The sequence below is a fragment of the Morus notabilis genome, unplaced genomic scaffold (assembly GCF_000414095.1).
Source record: "Morus notabilis unplaced genomic scaffold, ASM41409v2 Scaffold78, whole genome shotgun sequence".
Classification (NCBI taxonomy): domain Eukaryota; kingdom Viridiplantae; phylum Streptophyta; class Magnoliopsida; order Rosales; family Moraceae; genus Morus; species Morus notabilis.
The window spans coordinates 1804210-1827362 of record NW_010367622.1 but is presented as its reverse complement, the minus strand read 5'-3'; the positions used below and the strand labels follow the sequence as shown (position 1 = coordinate 1827362).

At 36.9% G+C, this 23153-nt stretch overlaps 2 protein-coding genes across 3 annotated transcripts; both read left to right on the top strand.

Annotated features, from left to right (window-relative positions):
- The first annotated feature begins 4346 nt into the window (after positions 1 to 4346).
- LOC21410587 (histone-lysine N-methyltransferase, H3 lysine-9 specific SUVH1) lies at positions 4347 to 10230 on the top strand. Of its 2 annotated transcripts, none has more exons than XM_024175359.1 (3): positions 4347 to 4433; positions 5132 to 7543; positions 9687 to 10230. In XM_024175359.1, exon 2 carries the CDS (start codon positions 5301 to 5303, stop codon positions 7485 to 7487), a length of 2187 nt encoding a protein of 728 aa, XP_024031127.1. In that variant the 5' UTR covers positions 4347 to 4433; positions 5132 to 5300; the 3' UTR covers positions 7488 to 7543; positions 9687 to 10230. The 2 variants fall into 2 exon arrangements, with proteins under 2 accessions (XP_024031127.1, XP_010111329.1); XM_010113027.2 differs by having other exon boundaries at positions 9667 to 10230.
- A 7326-nt stretch (positions 10231 to 17556) lies between these two features.
- LOC21410585 (probable protein S-acyltransferase 1) lies at positions 17557 to 22575 on the top strand (the record flags this gene model as incomplete). The annotated part of the gene is made up of 5 exons (XM_010113025.2): positions 17557 to 17613; positions 19231 to 19410; positions 19984 to 20292; positions 20466 to 20687; positions 22159 to 22575. Coding segments are annotated over exons 1-5 (1185 nt in total), but the record flags the coding sequence as incomplete, so codon positions are not given.
- Between the last annotated feature and the right edge of the window lie 578 nt (positions 22576 to 23153).

The following is a 23153-nucleotide window of genomic DNA, read 5'->3' as shown; positions in this document are numbered from 1 at the left end:
AGTATGCATGTTAGGCCGGTACTGCCAAGTCCTCAAAGGACTTCTATTGTGATGTGGTGATTGATGAAATTGTGATTGAGCCGCGCAAGTCTCTCGAACCAAGTGGGTGATGACAGAGACTATATTATGATATTGAGAAATTGTGATTTTGAATGCGCTGGCCGTTCCCTCGAACCAGGTGGGTGATGACGGGGAACCTGATATTGTGATTTGAGATACTGGCATGTGGCCAGATTGTGAAAAAGCGGGCGGCAGTATTGGGAGGGCCCTAGTGATATGTAGTGCACGTGCATAAAGTGTAAGATTGATTGGCATAAGTTACCTATGATGTTGTAATGTGTGAGTAGGGGTGGCAATTCGTGTTGACAGGCCGTGTTCGTGTCGTGATGAACCCATCAGTTGACACGAATAGGTCTGACACGAACACGACCCGTTTATTAATCATGTCAAAATACAAAACCCAAACACGACCTGTATATTGGCGGGTTGACACGACATGACACGAATAACCCGTTTATTAAACAGGTCGTAAACGTGTCGTGTCAACCCGTTAACTACCTGCCAACACGTTTATGAAATAAGTGATTAATAAGTCGTGTTAGCCTATTTTTGAACCTATTTCTGAACCTATTTCTAAACGTATTTATGAAATATGTGATAAATATGTCGTGTGGACCTATTTCTGTACCTGTTTATAAAACGAGTGATAAAACATGTTTATCAACCTGTTTAACATGATGTAGAGACATTACATAATCTAAGTTTAAAATTAAAACAAACACGTAAAAATCTCTCACAAATTAGAAAACAAATACATAAAAGTCTCACAAATTAGAAAACAAACATACATGATTAATAATTAAACATTTAAATAATTTGTTGCAGTGGGAAAACTCTAAGTACATCATTACGTTCAAGAGAAGTTGATCTCTGTAAGAAAGGCTCCTCATCTTTCAATGAAAAGTTGAAGATATCTTGTGTAAGATCCTCCACATCTTCATTGAAATCTACACGAAAACTTGGCAAAATATTCACTTGTGTCCTGAAAACTTGGCAGAGAGAGAGACCATCAATCAACATATTCATTAGCATCGCAACTTAGCAAAATCATCGCATGTTATACATTTCTTTTTCCACAATGTGCTTCATTTGGCAACATAAACTAAAGGAATGGTCGTGTACTTGTACTATCAACCATTTATATGAGGGAGAGACTCATATTAAGTTCAAGCGTTCCTCTTTTCCCTCCTTTGACTAATGGAAATTTTTGTTTCCAGCTTTTTTACCTGATCTACCTAATATATGGAATAGTCAGTCCAAAAAAAGGTTGTCATCAACTCAACCATGAAATTGTGCACCAGACGAGAATACATCATCCTTCCAAGACCCAGTGTTGGATATACATCTGAATGTTGTAGTATCAATTAAAAATATCTAAAGTAACGACAAGCTAAGACACCCGAAATACATACCAGCCTCTCCAATACTGTTCTGTTTCTTCCAATCGTGCTCTGTAAATGTAACTGCAGCACAAACTCAAAGCTATGAATGACCATGGACAGTATAAAATAGACAAACTCGCTTGATCCAAGAGTCAGGTAACTGAAAACCATTACAGATGCCAGGTCCTAGATAATTATAAAATAGTCGAAAGATGTTCCTTACCATTTCTTTGATTCATTATACTTTAATGTCGTATGGATTGATAGACGAGCGAAATCAATGTTTCTTAAAGTGCCTACAAAGGTTTAGTTTGAGTTAAAATGACACATGCATTACCATTGAACATAAGCAAGCATCCCCCCAACAAAAACACATACAAACACAATATATATATATATATATAGATAAATCCATGAGCACCAACGATAAACTCATAACAAAGGTTAGAGAACAAATAAAAAGCAATATTTACTCAGAAAAAGTAAACAGAGATTATAAAAATAAAATAAAAGAAGAAGATCTTCAAAACTTATTGCTGGGTCTAAGTCATTCAAAATTTTGAATGATAACAATTAATTGCAATAGATCATCTGGGAAGAAAGATCACGTACTTATTTCGTTCATGTCCAACAATAGACAAATCATCTTGACTTCAGACTTTACTTATTGACTTCATGTCCAGCAATAGATTATAGAACAAGACGGAATCCATTCCCCAAGTAAAGAATCTGCTCCCCAAGGCCGATTTTGACGAAGAATGAGAAGAATAAGGACCGAATCTGTTCCCCTACCTCCCCAAGGTCGAATCTGACGGAAAGAGTGGAGAGTCTAGAGAGAATGAGGCAGCGAGGAAAGAAGAAGAGGCGAGGGTGGGTGACGGCAAGGGTGGGTGGGTCTGGACTGAGAGAAGCAGTAGTCCTCCGGTGGACTAAGAGCTCAGGCGGTGGTCCTCCGGTGGACTAAGAGCTCAGGCGGCGGAGAGGAGAGTTGAGGAAGAGAGAGTGCGAAGGAGAGGAGAGTGGAGAGAGAGGTTAGACAGAGAGTGAGAGTCGAGAGTAAAGAGGAGAATAGGGTTTGGAGGAATGTTGGGCTTGGGCGGCTGGGAGATTAGAAACATATAAATACTGAAACATTTTTAACCTAGGTAATAAACAGGTAACAAACGGGTCATATAATCGTGTTATTTAAATATGACACGTTTAATAAACGGGTTATCGCGGGTCAATTACGGGTTGACGGGTCAACCTGAAAATGACACGTTATTTAATCGTGTTTCGCGGGTTCGACCTGATTTTGACCTGAACCTATTTATGATAAATCCAAACCTGCTAATTTTGTGCGGGTTTCGAGTCGTGTCGTCGTGTCGCTACCTAAATTGCCGGCTCTATGTGTGAGTATGTAAAAATAAGATTGTGTGATTGTAGCTCTACTTACTGAGCTTGTAGCTCATTAAAGTTTGCTCTGTGCTGTAGGTAAAGGTAAGAACAAAGCAGAACAGTAAGCAGAGGAGCTGGCTTCGTTGACCGCTGTACATATGATTGGACCAAAGAAGCTGTACACAGATTATTTTAGGTCTGTAAACATATATATTTTGGAGTTAAACTTATAAACCTTGGATGACTGTATAATTTTAATTGTGGCTAGGAAACTTGATAGGAATGGTGTATTAATGAAATTTTGTTTAAGCAAAAAAAAAAAAAAAATTGAAACACCATAGTTTTCACATAATGACAGGTGAAGGTTAGTGATTGTGGCATGTCCTTAGGATTGTTAGCAAGGAACTAAAACATTTGAAGGAGATGGTATATAAGGGGTGTCACAGCTATAGATTTCACTATCCATGAATAACGAATTTACGCATACACGAGTCATACCCCCAATGTACCGGTAAGTGTACCTTTACATAATGTGAGGATGTCTCCCTTTGGTATATCAAAAGATACAAGTTAAGCATACGGGTTCATTATCTATCTCAGGATTAAGATGACAACATATAATTCGTCAAACATGAATTATTTTATTCAAACGGAATTATGAATTAAAATAATTCAACTTTTGTCCGATCCAATATAGATTTCACCATTAAAAACTATATCAATGTCTCTACCCATAGAGTCCTACCTCCGACGACCAAGACAAGCCCCCTCCGTTAAGAAGTAGACAATACAATAATCTTAACATGAATAAAGCGTCCAACTTTATTTCCTCGATTGTGGATCATATGATTTAGACTATCATCTTTAGATTCCTGTCTTCCACATGTTCTTCTCAGTACACGCATGACCTAAAGATTTAGAATAACAGTTTCAGACTTTTAGTTTGCTTATCATACATTCAACTAATATGAACATAACGAGGACAATACGTAGATATATGAAATAAATAAATCTTTATTAATAGTCAAAATGTCGCAAATAACATCGTTACATTTATTCCTAAGGGCGTAAACGCTAACAGGGATACCCCCGGGGACACCCCAGGACACCCCCCGGGAAGAACCTCAGGATAATCTTGGGACCCTTGTTCATAGGATCATATTGCAAGTCAAACCTTTTCTTTTTCTTAGAAAAAATTATAAAATTTACTCTTAAAAGTATATGGGTCTAAATTTTTAGCATTTATTCTTGATTAATATCATTTTATTACTATAGTTATTATACTAAAAATATTATTAATAAAGAATAAAGGATCATTTTTAACGGGTATTTCTCATTTCCCCAACCTCCTATGGCCATGGCCCATGGGCCTCATGAAACCTTGAAATGCGGTTGGCAAGAAAGAAGCAAACCACTGGTCAATCTCCTGATTATTTTCTCCAGCCTAGTCTGAAGAGAGAAACAGTGAATTATTTATTTAGTATTTGTTTTTCATAGTACAAAAAAAAAAAAAAAAAAAAAAGAGAAAGAAAATGCGTGTTAATTCTTACAAAGCCGAGTTTTAACTCAAATCTCAGTGAAATGTCTGAAGTCTGCTAAAGTCTCCGTTGCCAGGTACGCAAAACCCTCAAGAAATCTCAAATCTGCCAAGTTTCTTTACCCATATCGGATTTTTAGTAAGCCTGAGTTTCCACTAGGTTTTTTTTTTTTTTTTTTTTTTTTTTTTACCCATATCGGATTTTTAGTAAGCCTGAGGTTTTTCCATGTTTTTTTTTTTTTTTTTTTTTTTTTTTTTTTTTTTTTTTCGCTCGTCTTTCCGAGAAAAAAAAGGGGGGAAAACAGCTGTTTTTCGCTTGTGGGTTTGCTTTCCGATACCATATTCTTCACTTTTCATCTGGGCTTTTGAGGTAAATTGCTCGATTGGTTGCGTAGTCTCTCTGATCTACTGTTTGGTTATTGAGAAAATTGAAGAAAATTGAAGAATTTTTGCTGTGATTTTTTTGTTGAACGTTTAAAATTGGAGAAGTTTTTACTTTAACTAAGCTCAAAAGCTGAAGGGTTTTCTTTTCTTTTATTTTTTTCTTTTTTCCCTTCTTTTTTGTTCGGAAACTTTGTTATTATTAGTTTGTTTTGTTCATTTCCTTGTTCCTGTTCATAGGGCACGGACAAGTTTTGTGCTTTGTTTAATTAATTGAATTAATTATCTGTTAATATATATATATATATATACTTTGAAAGTTTTGTTTTTCCATTTTCTCTAGCTCTTATATCTGGTGATCTGTTTTGATGAAATCAGGGTTTGCATGTTGCAGGAAATATTTTCGTTTCTCAACTTTGTATGCTTCTGTGGTTTTGCATGGCTCTTGAGCTTTTTCTGTGATGTGTTCTGTGGTTGAAAAGCGTATTTTGTTAAGTAGATAAGAGGGAAGTAGAAGAAGAGAAGCGTAAGTAGTGTTTTTGTGTTTGAGTAGGATTAATTTAATGGAACACAGTTTGGGTGAAGACTCTATTCCTGGTTCTGGGTCTTTCGATAAGTCTAGGGTTTTGAATGTAAAACCTTTGAGGTCTCTTGTTCCGGTCTTTCCGTCTGCGCCGAATGGTTCTTCGTTTTCGACCCCACAAGGCGGTGCTCCGTTTGTCTGCGCCACTCCATCTGGCCCTTTTCCAAATGGGGCATGCCCATTTTTTCCGTTTTTCACGTCGGATTCTCAGAGACCGCCAGAACAAAATACAAGTGCTGCAGCCAATCAGGGTGGGCCTTTTGGATTCAGCAATCCGATATCGAATGCAGTTCCGATAAATTCGTTTAGAACACCAACTCCCACAAGAGCTGGAAGAGCCCAGCAGCATACGGGGGTTGCAAATGGAGATACTGGGTCTGGGTCGTCTAGAAGGGTTACCAGAAGCCGTGCTCAAACAGAAGATGGGTATAGCGAAAACCAGAATCAGGTCTCAGAGTATTACGGTACGGATGGGACTGAAGTGGAAGAAAGAGGTAAGGTGGGGAGGCCAAAGCGCAAGGCACAAAAGCGGATTAGCGGTGGTGGTGGCAAGCACGCAAATGTTCCGAGTGATGCTGACATAGATATGGTAGTCGATAAAATACAAACATCATTTAATGATAAATTCGGGCAAACTGAAGGCGACAGGGCATCTGTTGAATATCTCACAATGATGTATGATTTGTTCCGTAGAAGGGTTTTACAAGCTGACGATCTAAAAGATGCAGTGCCAGGATTGTCAAGACGGCCTGATCTGAGGGCTGGTACACTGTTTCTGAATAAGGGAATTCGGGCAAATAGCAAGAAGAGGATTGGAACTGTCCCGGGTGTTGAAGTTGGGGATATTTTCTTCTTCCGAATGGAGTTGTGCTTGGTTGGATTACATGCTCCTTCTATGGCTGGAATTGATTACATGGGCATAAAAAACACTGGAGAGGAAGAGCCTCTTGCAGTGAGCATTGTGTCATCTGGTGGATATGAAGATTATGCTGAAGATCCAGATGTTCTCATTTACAGTGGCCAAGGTGGTGTTAACAGGAGAGATAAGGAACTTTCAGATCAGAAGCTTGAAAGGGGTAACCTTGCCTTGGAAAAAAGTACGCATAGGGCTAATGATGTAAGAGTTATTCGGGGTGTTAAGGATCTTTCAACTGTATCTGGGAAGATATATGTTTATGATGGTCTATATAGGATTAATGAATCGTGGACTGAGAAAGCAAAGAATGGTTGCAGTGTTTTTAAGTATAAATTGGTTAGAATGCCTGGTCAGCCCGAAGCATTTAGAATATGGAAATCGATTGAACAATGGAAAGGAGGAGCTACTTCAAGGGTCGGTGTTATCTTGCCGGATCTTACTTCAGGGGAAGAAAAATTGCCTGTTTCTTTGGTTAATGATGTAGATGATGAGAAAGGTCCTGCACACTTTACATATACCTCTATTCTCAAGTATTCCAATCCAATCAACTCAACAGTTCCTTCTTCTGGATGCGTTTGCATTGGTGGATGTCTTTCTGGTAATTCCAACTGCCCCTGTCTTGAAAAGAATAAAGGTTCTCTCCCATATACTGCAAATGGGCTTATTGTGAGCCAAAAGTCCTTACTGCATGAATGTGGTGCTTCCTGTCAATGCCCTCCTAATTGCAAAAATCGTGTGTCTCAAAGTGGCCTGAAATTTCATTTGGAGGTTTTCAAAACTAAGGACAGAGGTTGGGGTCTGAGATCCTGGGATCCCATCCGTGCCGGAGCATTTATTTGTGAATATGCTGGGGAAGTTATCAGTCCTTCTAAGATTGATAAGTTTGGGGTTGACACAGATGATGATTACACATTTGATGCTACTCGTAATTCTCAGCCACTGGGAGTTTTGCCTGGTGAGCCCGATGAAGCTCCAAAAATCCCATTTCCTCTTGTCATAAGTGCAAAGTATGCTGGGAATGTTGCACGATTCATGAACCACAGCTGTTCTCCAAATGTACTCTGGCAGCCAATTTCGCGTGAAAACAAAAATGAGTCTGATATCCATATCGCGTTCTACGCAGTCAGACACATCCCTCCTATGACAGAATTGACATATGATTATGGAATAATCTCCCAGGATGATGCAGACCAGAGGAAGAAGAAATGTCTCTGCGGGTCGTCAAGGTGCAGAGGCTTCTTTTATCAGTAGCTGTAAAAGTATGTTTTGATGATGATGGACCTTGCTAACTGGCCCTTTTGAAAAAGGTTAGAAGTTACAATGTTTTTTTTTTTTTTAATTTATTTGTTTTGTTGCTCGCCATAATACACTTCCTTTTATTTTGTTTCCTCTGCTGTATGATTTAAATGCTTCTAAAAGTAACTGGTCTAATCATTACGGTGTCTACTAAATTTTGAAAAGAACACTTCTGGTTTTTACCGGTTTACACTTCCATACCAAGCAATATTGTGTGTTAATCATCGTTGTTGATGTTGATTGCAGACTCCCGTTTAGAGAAAAGTGTGCGGGTGGAAAAGTATAATTGTTGGGATACTGTTCCTTTGTTTTTTGGATAAGAAACTGATAACTTTATTGATGTCATCAAAAAGTTACAAAGAGACGATGAATGAGCTATCCATCCAAAAGAAGAAAAGAAAAATAACAGAAACAAACCAGATCAATTAACACAAAACCAAAAACTTAACTACAACACGATACAAACTACACTAAAATATCCTAACAACTTAACAAAATCAAGGAAAGCGGGAAATCCTTCAAGGTTGAGTCTGTTGAAGCCCACAGGGAAGCCAAAAATTTTGCCTTCGCGAACAAATCTTCTATGCTTACTAGATTCCGTTTACGAGGAAGTTGAAAATGGTATGGAACACTACTCTAAGTAGAGCATGAGAGTGAGAAGCTTACCGAGCCCCATGTTTATGAAAATGGTTCCTAAGAGAGGGTGTGGGGTGGGTGGTGGGGCCTGGCCTGGGGAATAGGAGTAGGGGAGGAGTTCCAGTGTTATTATTAAACTACGTAAGTTAATAGTTGGGACTTTTGCAGCTAAGCTTCCTTAGTGTTGCAAGTCGGTGAAAATTTGATTACCCAAAAAAAATTTTAAAAAAAGAGGAAAAGACTTGGTGTCAAAGTTTTATTCTTTCCGGTACATACTTTGACTCTTTTTTTTTTTTTTTGGTCTTAATCTAGAACTCTACTTCCTTTTAATAGTCTGAGTTTGAACCTAGGACCCAAGTGGATGTTACCAGAATGACCTTTTCAGGTGATGCCAATGTGCAATGCATAGTGTAATGTTTTAATCACGTTTTCATGGAATACATATTAGCCGTTTGTGCCTTCTTGGAGCGTATTTTTCATTTCCACGTCCCAAAGTTGTGCATTATTTTTGCCCAACAACACAAGCTTCGACCTCATCGCTCAAATCAGAATAGTTCTGAACCAAAACTAATGCCTATCGAAAGATAAGCAGTGAAGAAACAATGACAAATCACCCTTTACATCACACACAAAGAAGGGCATAAGGTCCGAATCCGATAAGCTATAAAAGATGTGTTTAGAGTGAGGAAGTTCTTTTATTTTTCTTTAATTTATTTCTAAATCCTTTCTTTGAGTCGTAAAGTGTATCGTTTGTTGCTGTGATTCGTTTAGGTTGTTGTTCCTTGTTCTAGTTACCTTTGTGGCTTTCTTTCACTTTCATCAGCCTTTATGGATGTCTTCATTGTCTCTTTTGTTCTTTGCGCTCTTCAAGTTTCTCTAATGAAACTCCTGTTTTAATTTTTTCTTTTTTAAGAAAGAAAAAACCAAAGTAATCATAAGTTTTTGTTCAAAATTATGACTACCATTTACTTTTAGAGGCTATTTTTACTTTTTTTGCGTTTTACATTTCACATTTTCTCTTTATTCAATCATTATTGTTGATTGCCTCAAATGGGTAAAGCCCTTGTTAGGGTTAAAGATTTCTAGTCGAAGTAAAGGCCAAGCATTTGAAACAGAAAATCATTGGTAATGACTAATGATAGAAATCAGAAGTAATATACGTATATATGTTCATGAGTATTGATCACCAATCATGTCAAATAACACTTCCTGTACTTTTGTGTGTCGCCATAAAAATCTATGGTGATCCATAGAGAAGACATCATTACGCATACCAAATGTTCTTTTGCCTTCGTGCTTGCTGTTGATTTAAAGGTAATCATAATTATTGCTCTCGTCAAAAGGCATGTATTATAACCTATATCTTTTCATATGTTAATGCTGTCAAATTGTTTCCTGTAGCTTTGCAACTTTTAGATCAAATATTCCAACTGAATGTTGAATTTTTTTATTCTAAATTTTTAGTTCTAAATGCTATAATGTTGGCCTTTTCTGACAGCTGGGATGTGTATTTGACAGCAAGGAAGAAGAGCTCACCAGTTACGTGTTAGCTGAGTTTATCATCTTTAAAAGTATGTGATTTTGCAAGTCTTCAGGAATATCTAGTTTGCACCATTCTGACTAGTTTATGGATGCGCCGAACGTTCCCTGTTTCCCTTCATCAGTGCACTAACATTTTGTAGTTGTAACATGAATTTTACAGGGCCGGTTTAGTGTGTAATTCGGTTTAGCTTCTTTTGTATCAATGGTGAATTATATATTTTAGGAGACTACTGATGATATTTTACAATCTGTCTTAAAATTTCCCTTTTTATCAATTTTAAGCGTCAAAGCCTTTGACTGCTGCATTAGCAGCAGAAGAGCTCCAAAAAGGCTTAGGCTTGAGTAGGGATAGGTACTCCAAGAATTCATATGTTTTCTTGTCGCACAAGGCACCTATTGTGTTTTCTCAAGAGATGGATAGTCTCCGAGAATACAATACGAAAGGACCTTGACGGGCTTGATCGGATGATTAAATAGATTCGGTTAGTGTTTGTCATTTACTATAATTGGTGATGTTAAGCATCCATATAGTCAACCCTAATTAATTTAGGTTCAAGGCTTGTATTTGTTGTTGTTGTTGTTGTTGGAGATGTTAAGCATCCATTTGGTTTTACCGTTGAGGCTTGTATGAGATCAGTACTACACTACTACATGTCCAACATTTCACTTTGGTTGTTGGTAGCTTCAGCATGCCACCTTGCCTACAAAATACGTTCAACATTTCACTTTGGTTGATGGTAGCTTCTAAATCTGCAACAGTTTCGAGCAGAATTTAGGGGCATTGTGAGCACCCAGCTTCGCGTGCGACAAGGTGTGCAGTCCGCGGGGCATGCTCCACATGACCCCCACCTTTTGTTTTTTTTTTTGTTTTTTTTGTTTTTTTGCTTGATCCTCTTAGCATTTGCGCCAAAATTTCTTCACCATGATAAATATTCTTTGCAACATTTTGGCTCCACACTTAAAAGATCATCTCCAATGCAAATGTTAATGTCAAAATATAATGGGGTAAATTATTTTCATTTGTTCTTCAATACTGTTTGAAATGTTTGAGTAACTTTTTCTCAAAATCATAGAATTTTGAAGGTTGTAAAAGTAAACTTTTAATTTTTAAATAATTTAAAAATACAAAAGTTTCAATCATTAATTAAAAAAGTAAACATATCAACCAATAGTAATTAAATGTTAAATTTGTCTTGGAAATTTTTTTATAAGAATACAAAAGTTTCCACACTTCAAAGACCGTCTCCAATGTAAATGTTAATGTCACGGTGACTCCTCTTGACTCGCTTTCGGACTCTTTATTTTACTCTAAGTCTTTTGCTCGCTTTCGGTCCTACTGACCTATTCCAAGCACAATGCTCACCTTCAGTCCTCCTGGCTTACTCCAAGCGTCACGATCTGCCTTCGGTTAATCCTCAGACTTACTTCGGATTCATCACAAAGTCTGGAAACAACAAGGTTTCATAGTAACAAATGAAGCCTAGGGTATACGCTCTGGTTTTCTCACACAATTAAGCACAAATGAGAACACTCAAATTCTCTCTCAATGGACTCTCGAGTTCTCAACCTAAGTGCCCAAGAGAATTGCACGAGGTTCTCCCTAAATAATGAACCACCCGGATAAAGTCTAGAATCTCTCTGCTTGATATGGGTTGAGATTTGATTGCAATCTCCTCATTAAATTGACTTTCGGTCGTAAAAAATCTTCTGATTTAAGTCTTCCTCAAATTTCAACTATCATCGTGTAAACATATTCGAAATCCTTCGCAATGTGGGGACAGACAACTAGTTTATTGTTTGGACAGAGTACCTGAGCCTATAGCTGTCAAAACACTTAAGACAGACACTCGTAATCTGGAAATTAAATTACAATCAATTATAATTTCAATTAGATCCAAAAATTATCAAGAAAATGCAGATAGAAATGTCTAGAAAACTTAGTCAATGATTGAATTTATTCTCTCATGAATCTAGACTCAAATACGTGCAAGGATCAATTCCACATAATCCGATTTTCTAAGAAATTGCCAAAAATAATTGTGATAAATTTGTGATTAGCAAAGCAAAACTTTTCCACATAAAATCATCACAAATTCGATTTGATTTTTTATGCAAATCTTTAATCAAATCGAGCTAAATATGGCAACAAATAATCCAAATTGCAATCAGATAAAAATGGAATCATTATGAAAATTAGCAACAAATAATTAAATTGATTTTGATACAAGATTGCCAACAAATGCTACGTAGGATTTTTTATGCTACATAGGACTAAAATCCTAACAGCTCTAACTAGCACTTGCATCATCAAGGTGGTAGCTTAGCGGTATTGAGCTTATTCCCAAGTAGCTTGGTAGATAGGAGGTCTCATGTTTGAGTTTCATAGAAAATTTTGAGATTATTTTCAGATTATCGGTTTAACCTCATGTGAGATTGGGGAGATGTGCTTTGTCTTTCAACATAAATAGCTATGATTCAATGCAAACATTTCTTGACATGTGAGGTCCCTTTAGTTGTGCCTAAGGTAGTTAAGGCTGGTTGTCTCCCCAACTTTTTTACTAAAAAAAAAAAAAAAAAAAAAGGAGTGATCTAGCATTAACCATTAAATTGAGGGTATGATAGGAGGAATTTTACATATCTCACCTATACTATTCTGTGTTTATTATACAATTAAGAATGTAAATAATCATTGAAGGAATTGAGAAAGGAAAGCTCCATTCTACGGCGACCTTTATAGCTTTGTTTCACCTATAACCAGAATAGATCATACAAATATTATGTACCCCTATTAATGTTTTAAGATATTATTAGTTATTGTATAAGGACAATTTAGTAATTATGTCATTTTTATTCTTATTTCAATATATATTTAGTAAACACTGTTGATTTTCAGTTTTGTACCAGGGTCATTTAAAGGTCCAGGCCCAACCTTCGCATTTTGTTATGCAATTGGTCTCATTTTATGGACCCAAGACACGTTCAGACAACTCATATAGATCGTGGTTTGATGGGTCATATGTTATCAAATATATATGTTTATCATTTAATTTGGTATTAATTTAAATCCCATTTGGAGAGTTTTCAAATTAATAAGATAAAATATGAATGAGTGATGATAGAGAATTTCTAAAAAGTCTTCCTCCCGTCCTTTTAGAAGCCCAAAAATACAAAATCCATGCCTTAGAATTCTCCCCACCAGCCAAGGTTTGAAACTCACTGTTTTGACTCCAATGAAGACTTCATCTGCACCAGATATGCCTAACGGATTCTCCACACCAGCCAAGGTTTGAAACTCACTGTTTTGACTCCAATGAAGGCTTCATCTGCACCAGATATGCCTAACGGAGGCTCCCTCTGCGTCAGCGTATCTCCAGGATTTCTCTCATTCGCGTCAAACATCCTTAACGAAGACTCCCTCTATGGAAGGCATGTCTCTCTAAGATCTTTGTGGCTCGATATGCCTAAAGGAGGCTCCCTCCATACCAAACATCCTTCCTTCATATTCTCTTCATGAGGAACTTGTCTATCAGAGCAAGCTCTTACGGAGCAACCTGGTGTCATAGCCAATATGACGGATGCTTAGCCATTCTCATACAAACTATCTCTGACAAGGTTGGACACATATCATACCTCCAAACGAGGAAGTCAACAAAGCACAAAATTAAGTCGAACACCCTTTAGAGTTTTAGACCTGAGAAGCTCTAAGTCAGCCCAAAATCTAGAATTTTGCCTCCAAGTCATTTCATTTTCGGACCATCTCTTTGTCAACCCAGAAAGAAATCTGGTGGCTTTACTCCAACAGGATTGCGTGTGCATGCCTTCATTAGACCGCCGTTGAGCTGCCCTCAGAGTAACCATCATGAACCTTCTATTCTTTTTATGGCAAATCTCTTCATCAATTTTAGAATTGGAAAGGTGACAAATGGTTTTATTCCCACTGGATTGCTTGTGCAAGCTTCCATCAGAGCACGCCGTATGGACCTCTAAAGCAACCGCCAAAATGCCATCATTATGAACCTTCTATTCTATTTATGGCATATCTCTTCATCAACTTTGGAATTGGAAAGGTGATAGATGGTTTTACTCCCACAAAATTATGTGTGCAAGCTTCCATTAGAGCACGCTGTATAGACCTCTAGAGCAACCACCAAAATGCCCCCATTTTCAGTTATAAATATCCCTCATCTTCCTCATTTCAGCCAACTTTTGAGAGGTGATTAGCTAACTCTTTTCTTACAACTTTCTCTCCACCTTGGGAGATTTTTTTTAAAGTCTACGCTAAAAACTTGAAGTTCTTCAAGTTCTTAAGACTTGAAGTTCTTCAAGTTCTTAAGGGGATATCCAGTTTCTAAGTGTTTACAACCTTAGAAACTCCTTAAGAACACTTGTAGATCTTCATCCATCGATTGTCCAAGAGTGTTTGAAGTTTCTTCACACTTCTTCTGGAAATACTCACATCTTCATCTTTAGAGTAACCTTCACTTACCATCGGAACAAGTGCTCCAATCACATTCTCGCTCTTGAAGTAACTTATGCTTTCCTTCAGAGCTTAACTCCATCACTCCTTATCAAGCCTCATGAGTCACATTCTCGCCCTCCATTAAGCCTTATCCAACTACAACGAGTCACACTTTCGCTCTCAAAGCATCCCATGTGTGTCTTGAGAGCACCACTCCGTCAAGGTCCTGACCAGCCTCCAAACATCCTCTCCATCAACTATTTGATCACTCCTCTTACCATTCTTCATCTACGTAGTTCTTTATATATATTTTTTGAGTTCTCCAACATTTTTGCAAGGGCATTTGGCAATGAAATGGATCCTAGGATACGTTTCCTCTAATTTTCTTCAGGCCTAATTGTCCCCACCTCTCTATTAGAAGTCCTATACCATCTTCATCCTCTTCGAGTACCGCTAAGTACTTCAGCCACGTCGGATTCGATTTCGACAAGTCGTATACTTACATGTGTAAACTCCTGACACGTTATACCTCTTAGATCTATTGGATCCTAACAAAAACTAAAATAAATAATTACTAATAGGTCAATAATATTGAAAGGACACTCTATCTCTTTTTCAGGAAAAATAATTTGTTTTTTTTAGCAAAAGAGAAGCATTTTCTAAAATTCAAAAAAAAAAAGTGTTTGGGTGATCTTGTTTCTGTGTCATGCTTTTTAATTGAGAAAAAAAAAACTAGAATTAATTCTTACTATAGATCTTGTGTCGTTTTCTCTTTAATTACTTAACTTTCTTTTCCATTATTTCCCCACTCTCTTTTTTTTTTCTTTTTTTTATCTCTTCATTCATTTCTACTAGAGATACAACAATGGGCCGGGGCCTGTGGGCCAGCCCAGGCCCATCCTGACACAGTGACGGGCCGGGCCGGCACGACCCGTCACTGTTCAAGGCACGACCCAGACCATAAATATTGGTGGGCTAGGCTAGGCCAACATATATCGGTCCATGGGCCGGCCCGACACGGCCCATGAAAAAATATGGGCCTGGCCGGGCTTGGGCCGAGCTGGGCCGGCCCGTCTAGGCCCATGATGGGCCGGCCCAGCCCGGTTCCTCTAGGCCCATAATGGCCCGGCTAAGCCCATCTAGGCCCATAATATTTCTCTTTTTTTTTCTTTTTTTTTTGGTAATTTTGTAAACATCTTATATATAATTATTTTTATTGTACTCTTTTTTCCTTACTAAGGTTTTATCCCACTGAGTTTTCCTTAAAAAGATTTTTATTTAATGAGTTAATCGTAAATAAAATATCATTTTCCATATTTCCATTGACTATTCAAACTTATATATTTGTTAACTTGTTTAAAATTTCAAAAATAAAAAATAAAAATAAAAAAATTGAAAATTACATGCTTAGATGGAATGGTCCATCTAAACCCATAATGGGCCAAGATGGGCCTTGAGTGGGCCGGCCCATTTAAGGCCTACGGCACGGTCCATCCTGGCCTGCGGCACGACCCATCTTGGCCCGCAACCTGGCTCATGTAAAATTAGCCCGTGGTGTGGGCTGGGCCGAGATCATTCTTATACGGGCCGGTTCGGCCCGGCCCACAAAATTTGTGAACTGGACCGGCCCGGCCCACATGGGCTTAAGAAGAACGGGCTGGGCCGGCCGTTCTTGCATCTCTAATTTCTAATCTCATTTTCTTTTCATTTTCTATTTCCTCGTTCTCTCTCATTTTCTCTCTCCTTATTCTCTCTCATCATTCTCATTCTTCACTTTAGATCAGGAGTCAGCCAGGGTTGGGGTTAGAGTGAAAGTTTGGATGGGGGCTAGGACACGAGGTTGGGGATGAGAGATTGGGTCGAGACCAAGATCAGCTTCATCCCACCCTTAATTCTTGTCTTGACCCTGAGCCCTACCTTCGATTCCTTTTTCGACCTTGATCCTGGGCAACCACCCTCTAATCCTACAGCAATATGTAAGTCTCAATAGTAAGGGCATACCTCGATCTCGATCGTATCTTAAATCTCGGTCCTGACTTCGGCTTCAACCCCTAAACTTCACAAGACTTAGTCCAAAATTTTGTCATATTTCTAAAGATCTTTTTTTTTCTTCTATAAAAGAGACACATAACAAAATTGTATTTACCAAATAGGATTCTTTTTTTTGTTTGTAAAAAAATTCTTGAAGATAAAAAGAAGAGAACACGTTTTTTGCTTTTTGTTTTAAAAATTAAAGAAAATATATGTATACTAAAGCAAACAGTATCATTTTTTTTTAAGAAGAATTTGTTTTATTTATTTTATTTATGAAAAACTATAGCAAGTTGGTCATTGCTCCTCTTCACCAATATATGAACTTCGAAATTTATAATTAAGACAAAAACATGAGATATGCAGTTTTGGCCAATACAAAAGATTAAAACAAAATGTGTAACCTAAGTTTGTCAAAAATAAAAAGAATTATAAATAAAACAAAAGAATTTTTTTTGTGTGTGTGTGGAATATTTACTGTTACAAATTTTCAATTGTAAAATCCTATCATGACAATGACAGAATTAAAAATATCTTTCCGAATGTAAGAATATATCCAAATTAAAATTATTTTTATATTGTCCTGTGCATGTGATTGGTAAAAGACACTTTTTAAAATTTTTATTCATGTATAAATCACCTAACAAGTGTATGTTACTAATTACTAAAACTGTTAAAAAAATATTTTCAAAAAAAAAAAGCTGTTAAAAAATGAATGTCTCAGTGACGAAAGCTCGGAGGGAGTTTTTCCATTTGAGATGTGAGGAGACAATCCAATAATTCTTGGGTCTAATTTGAAAATTAACAAACAAAAAAAAGGAACAAAGCAAAAGAAAAGTAAAAAATAAAAAAAAATAAAAAAAATAAAGAAAAAACCATTGTAGTTGGTTTTGCGCGCGAAAAACCCGCTTTGATTCAGAAGGTGACCACGACAGCAAAGGTTGTTAGAGAAAGAAAAAGGAGAGAGAGAGAGAGAGAGAGAGAGAGAGAGAGAGAGAGAGAGGGAGAGAGACAGAAAGACATTGTAAATTTGTAAGATTGATCTGGGTGACAAGCTTTTACGAGCCAGGGCTCGTAAGGTGGTTGGATTTTCTTATCCAAAACAGAGAGGACAGGACAGACAAAAGAAAGGGGGAAAAAAAAAAAAGAAAAAGCCAGAGATGTTGTGATCAAAGGAAAGGAAAAAATGGTCAAACAAAAGCAAGAAAAAAAAACCCATTAATCAGAAGATGTAAAAAGAATCGAAAATGGAGTTTTTCTGATTTGGATATTCGTGAAAATTTGAGACTGTTTGAAGAAAGAAGAATGAGTAGTGCAAATAAGAGCCAAGGTTGGAGCTCCTCCTCCAATTCGACTATGACCCCTCCCAAGACCAAACCCAGACGCCTCTACCAAGTTTGGAAGGGTAACAATGTATGCTTCTCCCTATTTTCTTTTATATTTATTTGATTTTTTTTTTTATTTTTTAAAGGAAGGAAATGGAAAATGATAATAGATACATGGGTGATGAATTGGTTGTGATTCTACTTTTTTATCATATATCAATTTGATATGTATATATATATATATATATATATATATTCATATTTTGGCTTTCTTGTTATTGGAGCTCTTTTAGGTAGTCAATGGCATATATTCATCATGTTGATGAAACGATGAGTTTGCATTCTTCAAATTTTGTTTTGATCTTCTCCATTAGTGAGTCATAAATTAATACAACTCTCTCTGTTTTTTTTTTTAATAGTTGTTGAAAATTGGGCCAGTGATTTTTTATTTCTTTTTTATACGGTGTGGGGTTGATGGTTAAATCAATTAGAAATTTATAATATATGGTCTATTTTTTTTTAATTTATATATGATTCTGAAATCATGGTAATGACATAATATTTGCATGAAGTTGTTTCTAATAAGATTGTGATTTATTTAATTGTTTTTTTTTCAGAAAAAAAAATAAAAATGGAAGAGCCTTGTCCATAAATTTTAAGTTCCCATCATTTCTTCTGCTTCTATGGGTTTTGAATTCAGCATATGAAGTAACCATAAAAACTAATGGCTTTTTGGTTTATGATACTATTGAAGTACTTTATCTTCTCTCTCATTCATTATCTCTCTCTCCCCTCTCATGATTGCTCACACACATCAGCTTCATCTTGTCATATCATTAAGTGAGCTTCATTATTTGTGAGAAACAGTTTCATGTATCAATGTCTTTTATACCTTAAAGATCAAATCTTTTATCTAGGATACTTCAGTTGATTATTTGACATGTTTCCTCCAGTGAAAACATATGAAAAACTAATAAACCAACTTATTACAATGACGCCATTCATTTTGGGGTTAAACTCATTTTTGTTTTTAGTTCCCAAGCTATAACTCAAATCCCATTTTGATCCCAAATTTTTAAAACGTCATAAAATTAGTCTCTGACATACCAAATTGTCCTAAATTAGTTCTTGGAAAATGCTACTCTTCACGAATATTTTCAACTCGATTTTCACGAATTAAGTTGGTGAAGTGGAGGAACACGTGCAAGTCCAAGAGCACGTGAGCCTTCCACGAATTGAGGAGCTCTTAGTTCTTTCGTCTATTCGGCTGTTAAAGTCTCAACAAAAAGGCATTACTTTCTTCATAACAGTCGCGGCCTAACATGTGAAATTACAAAATTAGTTCTCACTAACATGTAAAATTGCATATAGTTGCCACGTGCCTGTTCTGTTGAGATTTTAACTATCAGATGACGGAAGGACTAATTTGGGAAACTGTCATAGATCAGAGACTCGTTCTAGAACGTTCTAAAATTCAACTACCACAATGGGATTTGACATATAGTTCGGAGACAAGAAACGAGATTAACCCTTTATTATTATGTATCAAGAAACGTATGACTAGCTACTAGTTTCAAGTCTGGTTTTGCGTATGTTATTCTTTTCATGCAAGAGAACACTGGAATAAGACTTGTTGTAGTTTCTTAGTTACAGATTAGGCATCATAATTACTGACAGTTTTTTTTTTTTTTCTTTTTCGTGCCAGAAATTCTTGTGTGGCGGAAGAGTAGTCTTCGGTCATGATGCCGGGTCACTAATTCTAACTTCATTCCTAATTGGAGGTCCTGCCATAACATTCTGCACACGAATGCTTGTGATGACCAAAGGGCAAAATCCGTTCTTTGTCTACCCTGTATTGATTGGGGGAATAGTCCTCACTGTTTTGGTTGGTAAATTGGAACTCTTCTACTTCTTATTTTTTTTTCTATAAGAGTATGGAAGTTTTACGAAAGGAAAATTATTACAAAAAGATCTAAGGACAAACAATTCTCTTTGATCAAAGAGAGGATACAATGCAAGTAGTAAAACAGAACTCTCTCCACTTCAACAAATTTATAGATAAAATGAAGTTCGCTAAAACTAATTTCAATAAGAAAGTAGCGAGAATTTGACACAAAGAAGCGTCTTGTTTAAAAACTGTCTTGAAAAGTCCTATTCCTGTCAAGCCAAAGGCCCAAAAAATAGTCCAAAACTGAGTTCATAACATTGTCTAGTGTGCAAGCAAAAACTTGAGTCGACACATGAGGCTTCCGCATAGGACTGGATGGTTCAGAAAAACGGCTAGATGAATCACCAATCAAACACAATGAAATAATGACTCGGAGTAGAATTTCCAGAAGAATTCCAAAAACGGAAAAGTAGTAAACTTAAAGACTTAGTGGTGTATGCTATATAGGAAGAATGGTTCAACCATTGAAGAAAGAAAATACAAAATCTTACCAGTTGATGGTTTGTGCAGGATTTTTTGTTTCTGTTCTTGACATCTGGTAGAGATCCGGGAATAATTCCGAGAAACTCGCAGCCACCTGAATCAGATGAGGCATCCGACACGCCCACCCCTTCAATGGAGTGGGTTAATGCTAAAGCCTCTGGTCTGAAGATACCCCGAGTAAAGGACGTAACTGTCAACGGTCACACAGTAAAAGTAAAGTTCTGTGACACTTGTTTGCTATATCGTCCACCCCGTGCTTCTCATTGTTCAATCTGCAACAACTGTGTCCAGAAGTTTGATCACCATTGTCCGTGGGTTGGTCAGTGTATTGGATTAGTAAGTTACCACCCTATACTTGTTCTGACTTGGAGAAAAATTAAATCTTTGTTTGTTCAACTACGTTATGAGCAGTTAAGATAAAGCATACATAGAGTGTCTTAGTGAAGGAGTGGTCTTTGATAGATTTTCCCAAGAAGCTAACTTTGCTCTCCATCATGTTGTGACTGCAGCGCAATTATCCATACTTCATTATGTTTATATCATCATCAACCTTATTGTGTATATATGTATTTGTGTTTTCCTGGATCAACATTCTTCGAGAGGGCGGCAAGATATGGAGTGCCATGTCTAACGATATCCTATCAGTTATCCTCATAGTCTATTGCTTCATCGCTGTCTGGTTTGTTGGTGGGCTTACAGTTTTCCATTTCTATTTGATTTGCACCAATCAGGTAAACCTTTTCTTCTTGTTGTTTCACAGATGCAACATGTAGTTATTAAAATGTCTTTGTCAGTTTACTTTCACTTTGATGAACTAAAACTAGACTGATTTGTAAGGTGTGCTAATTTTGTTGAGGAGGAAAGTTTCATCCTGGCGTGATAAATACCCAAATTCCCGGTCTATGATTGATATTCTCAAAAATTAATGATTGTTTTCAAAAGGAAATAAAGAGCCCTTGTACTTTTCTCCTTTATCTCAAATTTGTGATGAGCTGACATTTTTTTGGCGTGTTTGTAAGGATGCCCCTTGAAGTTGAATTCTTGCATTTGTCAAATTCAGTCCCTGAACCAAAAATCTTTGCAATTGAGCCTTCAAACTTCAAAATCTTTTGCATGGTAGGTCCAATAAAAAATGAGGTTAAATTTTTTATGGTTTTCTTGAATGTAATTCACGTGTCCCACTATTTAGAGTGGCCTAGGTCTGTTTAACCTTATATGAACAAGACTTGTTCACTTGTAGTGCTGGTTATCCTTGGATTCAGCATGGAAGGGAGAGAATTTTGTTCATTTGCGATCCAATTCAAGCAAAAAAGACATAGGTCATCCTCTATAAAAGATCATGCGTGAAGTCATGTTAGAAAACCGTAAAAAATTTAGTATCATGCTGATTGTCAAGATTTTTAGTTTAGGCACTGATTTGCCAAACGCGAGAAGTTTATGGGGCATCCATGAAAATAAGCCTTTTTTCTTTTTTTTTTTTTTTTGTTTTGGCTAACATTTGTCACACTTGATTAACTAGATTGTTCTGAGAACTGTTCTTATCAGACAGTGGCAAATTCTTTTCTTTTGCCAGCTCTAGGGGATTATATCACCTTCTTTTTGGCTTTATTGGATATAGAAACCTTTTCATCAATGAGTATATGTTTATCTTCTTGAAGGCAATTTTTTATGTCTAGCTAGAGAAGTGATCGATCTTTTTAAGAAGTTTGGGATCTGTCACTTGAGTCAATCAATTCAATATCCATTTAATAAGCAAGTTAGAAGTCATATTTGTGATGCATATTTTTCACCCTTTTCTGGACGGAAGATTTTCTTTCTTAGTGAAGTTAAAATATACAAGTGACATTGTACTGCCAAATACTTTCCCTCCATGAGATCCGTCTAGTTTTTTCCATTCATTGCCAGTCATAGCCTCTTTTCATACACTGGTTCGCTACACTTGAAACTCTAACACAAAAGAGAAGCATATGGTGGACAAAAAGGATTCTGCCAAAGTATTGATCTAGGTTCACTATATAGTTCTTGTTCATGAATTGTCTGTATGATAACCTATGCCATAAATGAATGTCAGGCAGAAATTCTGGTTTCTTCCTGTAAATCAATGCATGTATAATTGATATTTGATTAGGTGGCTTACAGTACTTGTAGATTAAATGAGCAGCTTGATTCAAATTCATTAATCTGATCGATGTTCTTTTGCAGACAACTTACGAGAATTTCAGGTATCAGTATGATAAGAAGAAAAACCCGTATAGCAAGGGGATATTAGGGAACTATAATGAAGTCTTCTGCTCTAAGATCCCACCATCAATGATTGATTTCCGAGCATGGACATCGGAAGATGATGATATAGTTGTAGGATCCACCCCACCAGAGAGCGACCGAGGCTTCATGGGCTCAAAAGAGAAATTCGACATAGAAGTGGGACAGAGATTTAGCAAGGATGCCGGTAAAGGACTTCCAATCATTTTGCAGAATTTGGATTACAGCGCTTTTGATGACACTACGAAGAGGAAGAATTTGGATCACAGTAGTTTTGATGATCATTTTAAGAGGAACATTGGAGATAGTGAACGATATTCACATCGGAGTTCTGGCATTGGAAGTAGTACTAGTTATGATAAGAGGACTGTGACTCCGATTAGCTGACACACTCCTGGTTTTTCAGAGAAAAAGGGAAAAAGGTAGTCTTTTTCTTTTATCCTTTGTTCTTCACTTAGATTCCAGCGTTCTGAATGCGTATTCCTTGATTAGTTAATAGAATCTTTTCTCTTGTTTCTTCTATAAAAAAAAAATAGAAATTGTTAGAACCGGTTATATGATTTTACCGTGTTTTCTTATAATATCGATTAAGGATTGCCAAAGCAAAACACAAGAATAGAATAACTAACACACAACGATTAAACGCGGTTCAGTCAAACCGACCTACATCCACGGGGCCACGCCCAGGCCTCAAGCAATCCACTAATACGTAAAAAGTTACAGACACCAATCGGACTTAACCAACTCAAGACTCCCTCTTGACTATCGACGCCGCTGTGTCTAACACCCTAAGTGGCTAGCTTGGCGAGCACCACTCGTCTTCGAACGCCTTCTCCCGAAAGCTTACAAGCTCATCTCTCAAAGGTCAAAACCGATGAACGCTCTCGCTCTTCAACTTGTGCACACCGTGCTTTATCAGAGTTGCAGTACTTCAT